The sequence below is a fragment of the Oratosquilla oratoria genome, chromosome 26 (genome assembly GCF_046742065.1).
Source record: "Oratosquilla oratoria isolate Oo_2021 chromosome 26, ASM4674206v1, whole genome shotgun sequence".
NCBI classification, from domain to species: domain Eukaryota; kingdom Metazoa; phylum Arthropoda; class Malacostraca; order Stomatopoda; family Squillidae; genus Oratosquilla; species Oratosquilla oratoria.
Window position 1 is genome coordinate 32,698,206 of NC_134802.1, and position 15,021 is coordinate 32,713,226.

Below are 15,021 nucleotides of genomic sequence, written 5' to 3' on the forward strand. Positions count from 1 at the left end.
AACTACATATAACTTATGCAGTCAGTACCTCATATAGGTATCAAACTATTCTAAATATGATAAATCATACCTGACTCTCTCCTTTGGCCACAGCATTAACAACCATATTACACATGGAATAGACAATGGTGGCAGTAGATGATGAGTCAGCTCCACCTGAGAGAGGTAGCAGGTAGCCCCCTTGCCCAGACCTTCGTAGATAATCCCACAGCCAGCAAGCTGGACCCTTCAGGATCTCCTCTTCAGGACTTGGATAAGTGACTTGAATGGGAAGGCATGAGGGAAGAAAGATGTCTTCCTCTTTTGAAAGAGCAAAGTTAATCTGAAAAAGAGAAAAATAAAAATACTGTTTGGTCAAATCAAAAATAATTTTACAAGCAGATAATGACCTATTTGTTAATCGTTCATTTTCAAATACCTATTACTCGTCATACTTTTTCCCCCCCAGTCTGTCACATCCTCTACTCCATAACTTGTCTCTAGATCCACTCTTCCATTCACTACAACAGGCAACTCCAGGAAGGTCTCCACATTCTCAAACAACTCACCCTTCACACTCACATTCAACCTACCACCACCATTTGTTGTAAACCTCGTAATTTTACATGTACCCACATCACTTATAACTTCCTTCCCTCACGCATCCTACCAAATTAAGTCACTAGGGTATACTGGAGCCATATTTTGACTTACTTTTACTCTGGGATAGGATTCACTTTGAGCACCATGAAGTGTCCTACTTCTGATACTTGTCCGATACTTGCGGATGTCTTCAAGGTCAATGGTGGCAGTGATGACCTCTACTTCACATAAACTGTATGGGATGGTTTGTGCTACTATGTCTCCGTTTAAAGAGATTAACGCATGCCCGGTGAAATATGTTCTTTCCCCTACAACAAGAGAACATTAATCACAAACCAATACTGTAATATTCAGTGGAAATGCTGAGTTCTGCTGCAATGCTTCTGACAAGAACAGTGTGGTGGAACAGGGACGACCCTTGATCAACAATCTGCTAAGATGGGAAGGGTAAGGAATGGGTGTAGGGTGGGTGTATAGATTGACTTGGCCTTCTCTTATAAGGAGGCGGCTTTTGGTATATGTATATGAGTTATCAACAGAACCATATGAAAAGTTCCAATGTATTAATCTGTAGAGGTCACCTAACTCTTTCCTTGTTCTATAATTCACCTCCACTCTTATTTCTCAATTACCTATTATATGTGACCCTAAATACTTTAACCCCTTCACTCCGGGCCAAAATCTTGCAGGCAGCATGAGCTGCCAGACTTGCGATGTTGTGTCATAATACTCGCATTATAAAAAATAAAGTTACCGCTGTATTGCTCATTCTCTTTCACCCGTGAATTTTGATAACCATAGAAAATATGATGAAGCCAGTTTACAGAGTATGGGGGTCACGCAGGTACAACTACAATATATATAATCAAGACGCCGACATCGGCATCCTCGCATACCCACTTGCTCCTCATGACGCCTACGTAGGCATCATCGTATCGAAGGGGTTAAGATCATTATTTCCTCCAAACTCTGGCACATTCCTCTCCCTGAGACACACATTACACGACCTCACTAGCCAATCCACTATAACTGCTCCTCCCTTCTATCTAACACTCCACATGACTCCTATCTAACCTAAGTGCTATACCTACTTTCATTGCTTTCAGTGGCATTTGTACCTATCTTTACAGCTTTTATTATTTTCTTCTCCCATCAGTCTTCTTCAACTGCCACATCAAACCCTCTCTACCCTACTTCACATTCAACAGCTTCCAACAAGGCAAAGATACTACAACGAGACAATGATATATGATTCTTTGGTAAGTAGCAAGTCCAAGTTTAGAGGAATGTTATTTACTCTGTCCAAGTCTTTTTTCAACACTGGGTCATTGTGTTGCAATATCTAACAAGGTATTGTGGGAATGCTGACAGATTTTGAAGATTGGTTGCAGGGAGATGATTCTCTTTGATGTGTCATGCAGGACCACCATTTTAAGGTACCATTGTTCCCAGTTATGGTGTAAACTTAACATACAACATTCATGGGTTCCACATTTGTAGTTCACTTTTTTTTCTTTTTCTTTATATGCTAATAAGTTTTGTTTGCCACAAATTTGGCTGTTTTGGTGTTGAAATTGATTTAGGTGTCTTCCTGTGGTTATTTCTTTGTATGTGGCAATGGTAGGTGGGTGGGTGAGGGGGCATTTGGTAATTATTCAGTATTCCCTAACCCCTGCAAATATTAAACCAAGTGTAAATGGGCAGAATGCAACTGAAGAAAAAGAGGTGAGGTACTCATGTACAAAAGGTAATAACAAGATTTTTTCTTTCTTTCCTTTTTTTTCCAATCCAGCCTTACAGACTAAAACATCTATCAATGGCATGCACTTGCAATATAATAAGATACATGTCTATTGCTGGGAGGGTATGGCTGATTCCTTAAAATGTTTTGAGAAGTACACAAAAAACACTCACCATCACAGCCTCGTAGATTGCCAAACAAATAGCACCCCCCACTTTTGGCAGTTGCAGATTTCACCAAATCTACAAATACATAGCCTTTGCGGATCTCTGTGTATGAGCCAGAGCCATTTACAGTAATTTCTACTCCATCTAAGCCCATAGGAATATGTGAGCTGAAATGATCAGAAAAACCTCAGTTTGTAAGCTTCCTTGATAAATACAATTTTTCTTCAATGATGAAAATTCAAGCACTAAATTAGTCAGCTTATTGAATATATATCATGAATGACATACTGTATTTTTTGTTTTTTAAACTTGTACACTTTTTCCAACAAAGTGAAATATTGTGTCCAGGCATGAAGGGGTTGTTTAGTGATCTGAATGTGTATATGTTTTTGTGTCAATGTTTTGTGTGGTATGGGTGGAAGGTTGTTATCTGCTTGAATAGTATATTCCCAGAGTACTTTTTTTGTTGTATTCTGTTGGTGGTGCTTGTGAAATTTAGTACAAAGGTTGTGTGGTGTTCAGTTCTGGCAAAAAATTGTGTTATCATTTTCATGTGACGTTCAATGGGAAGGATTTTGGTTTCTGTATGCAGGTGTCCACTTGGGGTGGTTTTAGTTTTTTCCCTTTTCGAGCATACATTGGTACAATTCGTTCATGACAGACACTGCCTTTCTAATCATCACTATACTGATATCCAGTCCCATTACTTTTTTATAATTGAACTTTGAAGTATGAGGAGCTACGATGAGAGGAGGGAAAGGGTGGTGGATGGGAGTGGAATGGGTTGGAGTAGGTACATGCTTTTGATTTGGCTACCTCCCTTATAAGGGGGAAAAACCTCTTGGTATACAGATAGATGGCCAATATATCTTCCATTTCTTTTTATGTCCATTCAATTCTCCCTTTAACCTTTCCTCAGCATCAATATTTCATCATTCCACCCATCTGCATGTTATTGTGACAAAGTAGCATGCAGTTGATACTTTAGGGTCTATATGGGGTGCCCCTATGGACCAGAGCCACACATCATTTTGTCTGTGACAGAGGAAGACTCTGTTCATAGACAAATTATGACACTTTTATTATACTGCGACTGTCCCTCCGTTATGCTGTCCCCCATCCCCTTCTTACTGTCCTGTACCATTTCTCTGAATATTCATTTCCTTTTTTTGCCTACCCTGTGGTGGGGAGGGAAAGAATACTGCCACCAAGTCTTCTCGCTTGAATCGTAAGAGGTGATTAAAATGGGACGGGGATTAGGACTAGGCATCCTTCTCCCTGTAGCCCCACAGGGGACATTCCTAAAAAAAGTAAAGGCATAAGAGGGTCTAGGAGTTTTCCAATCAGTACCCTAAGGTTTGGGTCCTTTAATGTGCGTGGATGTGGTGCAGATGAGAGTAAAAGGGAAGAGATAGGCAGTATGTTTGAGAGGAAAGATGGATGCGTTGGCTTTGAGTGAAACTTAGTTGAAAGGAAGGGGCGAGTGTGAGTTTGGGAGTGTAGTTGGGAGGTTCTCAGGAGTGAAGAGAGGATGTTGGAGAGAAGGGGTGGCTATAGTAGTAAATGAAGAGATAGGTAAACGTGTAGTAGAGTGGAAGGAGGTTTCTTCAAGGTTAATGTGGATGAAGGTAAAACTGGGAAAGGAGATGTGGGTTTTTGTAAGTGCATATGGGCCTGGTAGTGAGAAGAGCGTAGAAGAAAGGGAGGCTTTTTGGATAGATTTAAATGAGTGTATAGAGGGATTAGGGAGAAATGTAAATGCAGTTGTTTTGGGAGACCTTAATGCTAGGGTAGAAAATAAACCAATAGACGGAGTGGTTGGGAAGTGTGGAGTTCCAGGAAAGAATTGTAGTGGAAAGTTGATGGTGGAGATGTGTCTAGAGAGTTGATGACAGCAAATACAGTGTTTAGGAAGAAAGTCAAGCATGAGTACACATGGGAGAGGGTGGTGGATGGAAGGGTGGTTGATAGATTGTTAATGGACTATGTAGTGGTACACAGGAGTAGAATAGGAAGAGTTAAGGATGTACATGTTCTAAGGGGAGAGAGTGGGGGGATACCGGATCATTTTCTTGTGGAGGGTAAGTTGAGAGTGGATAACAGATGGAGAAAGAGGAAAAGGACAAAAGGTAGGGAGGTGCTTAGAGTGAACAGCTTAAATGAGAAAAAAAGGAGTACAAGAAGCTGAAAGAGGAGTGGGAGGGAGTGAAGGATAGAGTAGAACTAGAAGTGGAGGAGTGGGGATGGTTCAAAGAGGGAGTCACAAAGTGTGCAAAGATGGTGTGTGGAACAAGGAGGACAGGAGGAAATAGAAGGAAGGGTAGGGAGTGGTGGGATGAAGAAGCAAAGAAGGTTGTAGAAGAGAAGAAGCAAGCTTTCACAGATTGGTTACAAAATAGGATGAGGGAATCATATAGAAGGTACAAAGAAAAGAGAAGTAAAGCATAAGATAAAGGAGGCAAAGAGGAGAGCGGATGTGAAATGGGGTAAGAGTATGACAGAAAATTTTGAAAGTAATAAAAAGATGTTTTGGAAAGAAATTAAGAGAGGAAGAGGAGGCAAATCAAGTTAGAGAGGAAAAGGTAAAAGGTGCAGATGGAGAGTTGATAATGGAAGAGAATGCAGTAAGGGGAAGATGGGCATAGTATTTTAGGGAGTTGCTAAATGTGAAGGAGGATAGGGAGGGAAAGGTAGTTGCAGTGGGAAGTGCTTAGAAAATGACAGTGAGTGAGGAAAATGGAGGAGAAATAAGGAAGGATGAAGTGAAGACAGTTGTCAAGACGATGAGAGCAATAAATGCATCTGGGTTGGATGGATGTCATGCAGAATGTCTTAAAAAAGGAGGTACAGTGATGGTGGATTGGCTGGTGAGGTTATTCAATGTGTGCTGGAGAGAGGGTAGAGTGTCAAAGGACTGGAGGAGTGCCTGTATAGTTCCACTTTACAAGGGAAAAGGGGACAAGTGTGGGTGTAGTAGTTTCAGAGGGATTAGCTTGTCAAGTGTAGTTGGGAAGGCTTATGGGAGGGTCTTGATTGAGAGGATCAGGAGAGGAACAGAGGGAGTAATTGGTGAGGAACAGTGTGGGTTGAGGACAGGTAGGGGTTCCACAGATCAGATTTTTGTGGTAAGACAGATATGTGAGAAAGCTAAATTTGGAAAAGGCTTATGACAGGGTTGACAGGAAGGCACTGTAGGAGGTATTGCAGATATATGGGATAGGAGGAAAGCTTTTAGCTGCCAAGAGTTTTTACAATAGTAGAGCTGTTGAGCATGTGTCAGGATTAAAAATGGAGAGAGTGAGTGGTTTGGGATAAAAGTGGGACTTCGTCAGGGATGTGTTATGTCACCCTGGCTGTTCAATTTATACATGGATGGGGTGGTGCAAGAGGTGAATGCAAGGGTAGTGGATCAGGGATTGGAATTGGTTAAAGAAAATGGAGAAAAGTGGGAGATAAGCCAGCTGTTGTTTGTTAATGACACTGTGCTTGTAGCAGGTTCTGAGGAGGGATTGAGGAAGTTAATTAGTGACAGAGTTTGGGAAGGTGTGTGAAAGAAGGAAGTTAAAGATAAATGTGGGTAAAAGTAAGGTGATGAGATGTACAAGGGGAGAAAGTGGCAGCAGACTGGAGGTGGGTATTAAGGGAGAGAGACTGGAGGAAGTGGATAGTTTTTGACACTTGGGTGCACATGTGGCAAAAAAAAGGAGAAGTGGAGGTGGAGGTAGAATCTAGATTGAGAGCAGTAAATGCCTTGGTGGATTAAAAAGTGTAATGAGAAATAGACATTTGGGAATGGATGCTAAGAGGAGATCGTACGATGGAGTGAATGGGGCAGAAACATGGAACATAAGAGAGGAAGAGAGAAGGAGTTTAAATGTGTTTGAGATGAGGTGTCTGAGAAGTATGATAGGGGTTACTAGGCTGGATAGAGTGAGAAATGAGGAGGTGAGGCAGGAAACAGGAGTGGAGAGGGAGTTGGGAGATAGGGTGGATGAAAGAGTATTGGGATGGTTTGGACACATGGAAAGAATGAGTGAAGAAAGACTAGTAAAAGTGGTGTGGAAGGCAGATGTGGAAGGAGTGAACATGAGGGGTCAACCTAGGATGAGATGGATGGATGGTGTAAAAGGGGATTTGGGTAAGAGAGGAATGTCTGTTGAGGAAGGACAACAAACATCAGAAGACAGGGGTGAATGGAGAATGGTTGTATACGGATGATGTTGTGTTGCATGAGGTGGAATGGGTTGGGGAAGTGTGTATGAAAAATAATTTGATGCAGCCCAAAGGGATTTCTCCCCATCTTCTCCTCTTCTGTATGAGGGGTTGGAGAGGGGGAGTTGCCAATTTAATGAAGCAGCCTTGCTGTGAATGTGCTGTGTCTTGTGACACTGCTTTCAACCCAAGGCAGTGGGCGAGACACAGGGATGACCCATCATCCAGGAGGTGCCAAGATAAGAGAGAGGGAAGTGTGGGGAGGGGAGTGGAGTGTGATGGGGATGGAATGGGTGGGAGTGGTTTTATGCCTTTGTTTTTTGGCTACCTCCCTTATAAGGGGGAAAAAAGCCTTTGGTATATGTATCATTTCTTACATTCCATCTTCTTTTCTGGCCATCCCAAATCTTTCAATTACTTCAGAAATAGATTTTCATTCTTTTTAACTATTCAGCTACATTCTGTCCCCATCTAACATCCCGTTCACTTTGCATTTTGCTACATTCTATTTCTTCCCAGTAACATAAAAATCCTAATAGTTGTTAGGAAGAAAATTTACATGTGCAAACAGTAATGATTCCTATGGATAATTGAATCACCTTGAAGGGTTCCATAATTCTTCACAAATCTCATAACCAATGCATGTCTCTAGTGTAGAAATCACAGCATCACCAAAAGGGACAGTTGGCTGACCCGTGATTTTGGAGATCATTCGAGGTAGGAAATGTTCCTCTGTCTGACGAATCTGGTCAACAAAATAAAAAAGAATTGTACATATATGTTTACTTAATACAAATATTGCTTAATACAGAAATAAGTCCCATCCCAAACCAAGAAATCTACTTTGTTAGTTTAATCGACTCCCTTCCTTGACTGTATTCACAAAGGTCCTCACCTTTTTCCAAGCTGAAAACCATCGTGTTTCTCTATAGTTACCATCATCACACAAAATCATTTTTGGGCGAATAAGTAGAATCTTCCTGCAATCAAAATGACACAAAATAATTTCAAACAATCAAACTGGTATATCAAAATGCAATGTCAAAATAAATCCTTTCAGGGTCTTAAATTGATGGGTGTTAACAGACAAGCAAGTGCTAAATATGTGAAAAAAGTATACAGGTAAACGTCGACTTACGATGGCCGCGACTTACGATTTTTCGACTTTACGATGACGACGACGACGACGATATGATATATTTAACCCCTTCCATACGGTGCCGCACACGTAGGCGTCATGAGGAGCAAGTGGATTCGCGACGCTGCCATATCGGCGTCTTGATTATATTTATTGTAGTCGCCCCTGTGTTTTTACATTCTCTCAAATGTGCCCTGAATCCCATTCTCTGTGGTTTTCAAAATTCGCGGGTGAGAGAACGATCGATATAAGTGGTGACTATATTTTATGATGCGAGTATTATTACGACACGTCGTACGGCTGGCATTGGCTGCTGCCCGCGAGATTTAAGTCCGTACTGAAAATACATATTATAGTGTTTGAATATGGCAAAAAGGATAAGAATAATTAAATAAACTACTGTACATATTTAATAGGCTATATTCAGTATCTCTGGTGGTTAATATACAGGTAGGCTAGGTACAGTGACCACGGAACAGAGTGATACACAAATTGGGGATCGACTTACGATGAAATCGTCTTACGATGGATCTATCGAAACCTAATGCCATCGTAAGTCAACGTTTACCTGTAATAAAAAACAAATACGAGTGAGACCAAGGAGAAAACTTAATTAACAGTTTGTAATGGTGACCTTTCTTGTGTTTTTATGTATATATTTCCCATTGTGTTTATTTATTAATATATATATTTATTATTGTATATTTTGTGAGCATTTTGCAATTGCAAGGCAATTCGTGCCTGTCTTACCCGCCAAAAGCAAGAGTTGGCGTGGGTTAGTCTTGCTCTTGCCTTTGGAGTACGTACGTCTGATCAGTGCTTTAGATAAAATTACTTAAAAATAAATTTGTTTTCTTTTATAATTCAGCCACCCCTTACAAATTGCCTCAAATTTTACTAAGTAAAAAATTCACAGTCACCTAGTGACTGGTGTTGATTAACAAATCCTCCCACAGATCTCTCAGGACTGTTATCTGTGTTGTATTGATGCAGAACTGTTTTTACATTACTGGCTGAAAGTGGTAAGGAGAGGAAAGTTGGCAATTGGCAGCTCTCCATGTGTGAAAAAATGTAAGACAAACAAATGAAGTTGATAGAGATTTTGGGGCCCAGTCTGGGGACAGAGTGCCAACCCCTCAAGGGTGCACCTCCTGATGGAGGCGAGGGGGTTGATGAGTTTTAAAAATGGGCAGTATCACTGTCCATCTTGCAGGACCCCACATGTAGGCACCCATCACTGGTCCCAAGAAAAGGAGAAAAAGTGATAAACATGAGATGAAAATCTATGATGGAAGCATACAAGATGAAAAAAATCTACATGTACTAAATATGAAGAAGGAAAAAAAAACAATGGGTACAAGATTTCATAATATTTAAACAAAGACTTACCTATTAAGAAAAACTAATCGGCAGTTGTATGTAACATTTTTATGCATGACTGGCATTCCGACATCTATTATAATGTCAACACATGATGGATGTTGTAACAGCTTGGCAACCACTTCCCATGAATGTAGCATCGTGTCACATTCATGAAAATGATCATTGCAGCTATAACCTCTGTTTATGAGGAAATTCATACATATAAATGCATAGATATTATAAAATGGTTTGGCAATAATAAAGTCAGCGGCGGCGCCAGGAATTCTTAGTTGGGGAGGCTAAGGGGGGGCCGAGCAAATTTTTGGGGGGGCTAATAGTAATATGATAATACACATATATTATTCTCATTTCAGAAGGGGAGGGGGTTAATGGTTAATTATTTCAATGAGTGTTTTAAATTTTAAATTTGCTCATTTCAGTTGGGGGGGCTGGGCACTTTTTTGGGGGGACTAAAGCCCCCCCAAGCCCACCCCCTGAATAAAGTAATAAATGCTGTCTTCATTGTAAGGTGGGATATGAATAGAAAGGACTCTTCAAAATATTATTATAACATTTACAGTAATAAATTTTGTTTTTATGACAATGCAAAATTAATTGAATATATACATTATGAAAGAAGTAGAATATGAAAAAAATAAACCTACATTACAGAAAACATGTAAAAATCAATAAAAGTATAAGTAATGTATTGTGTTAATTTATAGCATTCTTATTCTACAAATAGATAAAAAAGAATACATACGGAATTTCTAATTCTGGTCCACTTCTGTATGAGGCTCCTGAAGCCTTTGCTTGTAGGATGGAGTCCACAATGCGCTCATAATTACCCTCAAAGTCTAAGGCCCACTGGTTAAGGGAACAAGTCGCAACCACAACTTTGCGACCCATGGCTCTAACTTGTGCACTGCACCTTGCCTAGAAGGTCTCTCTATCACATAATAATATATATAAATATACTTAAATTTATTAAAATATTCATGAAAAGAACCAAATTATTCAGCTATTATTAGTGTCAAATTCTTGAACTGCACCTTCTTATTCACAAGAAAACTGGGTGCCTTTGCCATCTAAAATACTTAACTGCATTTATCTACTTGTAGTATATGGGAAAGGAACTATGTTCATGGGGTACTGTCTTATTCTCCAATTATCATACCATGTTTTAATTTGGGTTTAATAAGCTTTGCAATTTCAGTTTACATACTCATATCTGTAAGGAAGTGCATTTCTTCACATCTTTGAAAAATGTGGTCTTCTTCAAGTTATACCCATGACCTCACAATGACTTTCTGTCCCAAATCAAGAGATCTCGGTCAAATCATACTACCCCATTCAGTGACCTGAACACTGCAATCAAATCACCTTTTTCTCTTTGTTCCATTAATGTTGGGGTAGAGGACATAGTAAATAAGAGATGAGCATAATTGAGAAGAGTAATTGACATCTACTTAGAAATTAATTAATATAGTTAGTGACTTCAGCAATTTTATATTGAGTATAGAAGGTAATTTTGTGTAAAGAAACTATTAATATTAAAAAATACCAAGATTTAGACAAAAATGTAACATTTTCAAAAGCCAAGCCTACAGTATTATTGCATCATAAACATGTACACACATGCCCAGTTTGCCTCACATGCAGATCATATATAAATGCGCACACTGTTACTACTTTAACAGTGATAGTACCATGCAGGACTTGAAAATTTTCTGAAGCACTTTTCAAAGAAATTTCATAATTTCATGGAAACTAGTATCTGAAAATATTACACAAAGACCCCACCCCCTTAATTTGTCCAAATGATATCGCCCAACAAAAAAAAAGTACAGTCCAGCAGTTGACATTTACTGATAAATGAAGATTATGAAATAGGACCTCGAGCATAGTATCAATCCTGTGTATTATATATACCAAAGGCTTTTCCCCCCTTACAAGGTCAAGGGAGGTAGCCAAAAAACAAAGGCATAAAATCCACTCCCACCCATTCCATCCCCACACACTCCATTCCCATTCAGCACCTCCCTCCCTCTTATCATCTTGACTTGGCTCCTCCTGAATATTACAATAAAATATTTACAAATAGCTATACACAATTGGCCTAACACCTTCATCCTTTTGACACTACAGGGCACATATTCCTCTATTCTAGCTGCCACCAGTCGTCTTATTAATATCTGATATGGTAAGAGTTACCGAGTATGATTTATATTTACACAACACCGAAAAAATTATACAGCTCAAAAATATTTGTCCCAGCTGCAATCCTGTACTAGATCCTGGATATTTAAATATACACATACAGACAATTTCCCGGGTGTTTCCTAATTTCCATGTATTTTCTATACTTGAATGTAATTCCACGGTTACAAAAGCGATTTATTAGGGTTCTAAAGACAATCACAATGATATCCTTAGATGACCTACGTGCGTTTGTCTAGATAAGAAATCGGGTATTTTGCACAAAATAACTCGATCGTGGAATACAGTAGTGATGATCAAGTGTTCTGTATGCAGAAGTGTGATATTTGCTTTTGGACACTGTTGCAGACCGGCTGTTGCCTGCACTACCATGAGCTCTATACAGATTATTCCCAATTAGCTGATATGACCTCATTGACGATATGCCGCAAAACTGCTACCCGTTGCTATGGTACCATCTACGTTTGTTGTGGTATTTTCTGCCGTGGATTACATTACCATTCCTAGCACATGTTTGTACATATATAATGTGTGTGTGTATTTATTTACCTAGTTGTATTTTACGGGAAGGGGAGCCATGCTCGTAGGGTCCCATCTTCATATCTCGTTTTATCAAGACAGTTTTGAAATTCGTGTATTGTTTTTGCACACACCACTTTCTTATCTAACTTGTTCCAAACATCTATTATGTGGGGAAAACTGTTCTTTTTTTAGGTCTCTTCTATAACTGTCTTTCTTGATTTTATTTCAATTTCCTCTTGTATCTCTACTATCCCATTTTATTAGATCCTCTCTATATCTATAGTTTCTATGCCTTTCATGATTCTATAAATAGTTATCATGTCTCCTCTCTCTCTTCTTTGCTCTAATGTCTGTAGCTCAAGTTTTGCTAGTCTCTCTTCATATGGTAGTGGTAGTTCTGAGAGTGTTGGTGCCAATTTCGTAATTGCTCTTTGTAATCTTTCTAGTTTTATTATACTTTTTTTTTTTTTTTGTGACCATGTTGTCGCTGCATACTCCAATCTTGGTCTTATCAAAGTGACCAATATTTTCTTCACCATTTCTTTGTCTAGGTATGTAAATGCCACTTTGATTGTTCTTATTAAATTATAAGTTTCTCAATTTTTTTTTTATATGTTTCTCAGGTGACATATTATTCATAATAATGACTCCCAGGTCCTTCTCATATTCTACTTTTTTAATTTCTTCATCTCCCAATTTATATGATCTCACTGTTCTTCTTTTGCTTTTTCCAAATTATATTATACTACATTTAATATTGAATTCCATCTCCCACTTCCTACTTCATTCCCATAATTTATTGAGATCACTCTGTAGCGACTCACTATCTTCTAGTGTTCACTGTTTTCAACAATTTTGCATCGTCCGCAAAGAAGCTCATATAACTTTTAATTCCTTCATCCATATCATTAACACACACACACAACTTTCAACGAACGGGCGGCTTGAAGAACGTTCTGAAGAAAAGTGCAGATTGTGGATCCCAACGCAAAGAGAAGTGCCTAGTGTTTTTGCAGGGGGGGGGGGCAATTGCTCGTGGAGTAGGGGGAACGTAAGGAAAGAGGAGAGGGGGAGGGATTACTGGGGAAATGGAAGGAAATGAGGAGGTGGAGGAATTGGCCCTAACGGGCCGCCGAAAGGTGGACAAGCGACCGCAAGACGAGCGAGGATAACGACATGGCTAATAAAAATGTAAAGATTAGAAGTATAGAGAGGAGCAATACAGAAGAAAGTGACGAGAATATTTTCAAGGGATTTAAAGAGGGTGGGGGGGACACAACCCCCCCCCCCCCCGACTGACAAGACTAGAAGAGAAGGTAGATAAGGTGATCGAGGACTTGGAGCGTAAGTTAGGTAACGTAGACAGTATTTTTCAAAGAATTGAAAAATTGGAAGAACTAGAGAGGGCGAACAAAAACTTAACTAAAGAAATAGAAGAATTAAAAAGACAGTTAAAAGAAGTAAAAGATGAGAATGAAAATTGAAGAAGAATAATATGGAGAACAAGGAGGGTTGGAAAAAAATTCATGAAAATAGCAAGGTTTCATTCACTGACATAGTCAAACAGCAATTGAAAGAACATAATGAAGACTCAGTTATTAAAGTGATGAGACAGAAGGAGAATATAGTAAGAGAATTAGCTGACAAAAAGAAATGTATAATTATATTAGGAATGGAAGAAAAACACAACTCAGATAGAACCACAAGAATCAAAGAGGAAAATGAAAAAGTAAGAAATTTATTAAAATTAGTTCAGGAAGATGAACCAGAAATTATAAAACAAATTGAGGAAAAATTCAGACTAGGGAAATATAGTACAGATAAGACCAGACCAATCAAGATTAAATTCAGGTCACAAACAACAGCAGAGAAAATTCTATCCAAGACAGGGAAAATAGCAACAAATGATCAATATAAAAAGGTATGGATAAAAAGGGAAATGAATAAAGAGGAAAGAGAGGAAGAAAAACAGAAAAGACTTGAAGCAAAGGAAAAAAACGAGATAAGAACGGAGTCAGAAAAAGAGAGATTCTATTGGAGAGTAGTGAACATGAAAATAAAGCAGTTCGACATACTAAAGAAAAACATAAGGGAAACAGAGAATACAATGGAAGTGGCAGAAAACTAAGAGTGTCTTACACAAATATAGATGGATTGATAACAGGATTGAATGAACTGAATGATTATTTGAAAGAAAAAGAACCAGACATAATGGGAATTGTAGAAACAAAATTAAAAGGCCCACTACCACCCAACAGTGTAGGACATGATACATACAATTATTGGATTAGAAACAGAGAGAAAAAACAAGGGGGTGGAGTTATGTTCCTGACTAAGAAGGATATAAACGTGAAAGGTGTCATATATGGAAAGAATACAGTAGAGATGATTATGATAGAAGTGGAAGACAGAGATAAGAAGAACAGAAAGTTTGTGATAAATTATGTGCCCCCAAAAACAACCTCATGGGAAGAGAGTGAACATAAAAGTATGTTAGAGGACACAAAGATAACATTAAACAAGATAATGGAAGAGGGAGGAAAAATAGTTATGATGGGCGACTTTAATTGCAAAGAAATCTGCTGGGAAGAAATGACAGTAAAGAGTGGTGATGACTCATGGGGAAACGCTCTACTCAAGATGGTTACTGACCATACAATGACACAATGGATACAAGAGAACACTAGGTATAGAAATGAAGAAGAACCATCGAAACTAGACCTAGTAATTACATCCGAACCTAGAATAGTGGACAAAATTGAATATAAAACACCAATAGGTAAAAGTGACCACATATTGATTGAACTGGAACTTAATGAAGAAAAATATATGAAAAGAAATGAACAATATAGAAAAGGAAGAATGATGTATGAAAAAACAAACTTTGATAAAATAAGAGAATTCTTTCAAAAGGAAAACTGGGAAGAAATATACAAAGAAGAAACAACAGTGGAAGAGAAATGGAATATTTTGACAAAAATTTACAAAAAAGGAGTGGAAAAGTATGTCCCAAGACAAAAACAAGAAAAAGAATATGTAAAATGCTGGTACAACAAAAGTTGTAGGGAGTTAAAAGA

The 15,021-nt window shown here is 38.6% G+C and overlaps 1 protein-coding gene across 5 annotated transcripts in view; it reads right to left on the reverse strand.

Moving 5' to 3' along the window:
• LOC143039458 (glutamine-dependent NAD(+) synthetase-like) overlaps nucleotides 1-15,021 on the reverse strand; it is a 51,443-nt gene that overhangs the window by 22,582 nt on the left and 13,840 nt on the right. Inside the window, exons 1-8 of one of the 5 annotated variants that reach the window (XR_012967638.1) lie at nucleotides 11,648-11,826; nucleotides 9,966-10,149; nucleotides 9,230-9,400; nucleotides 7,598-7,682; nucleotides 7,302-7,447; nucleotides 2,497-2,657; nucleotides 694-890; nucleotides 71-322 (exon numbers count right to left, since the gene is read on the reverse strand). Coding sequence is in view for 4 of the 5 variants with exons in the window: in XM_076209548.1 (XP_076065663.1) it covers nucleotides 71-322; nucleotides 694-890; nucleotides 2,497-2,657; nucleotides 7,302-7,447; nucleotides 7,598-7,682; nucleotides 9,230-9,400; nucleotides 9,966-10,111 (1,158 nt within the window). In the remaining variant the exon portion in view is untranslated. Of the gene's footprint in view, nucleotides 1-70; nucleotides 323-693; nucleotides 891-2,496; nucleotides 2,658-7,301; nucleotides 7,448-7,597; nucleotides 7,683-9,229; nucleotides 9,401-9,965; nucleotides 10,150-10,304; nucleotides 11,513-11,647; nucleotides 11,903-15,021 lie in introns of those variants that run through there. The other 4 variants (XM_076209548.1, XM_076209547.1, XM_076209549.1 and 1 more) reach the window with 4 other exon arrangements.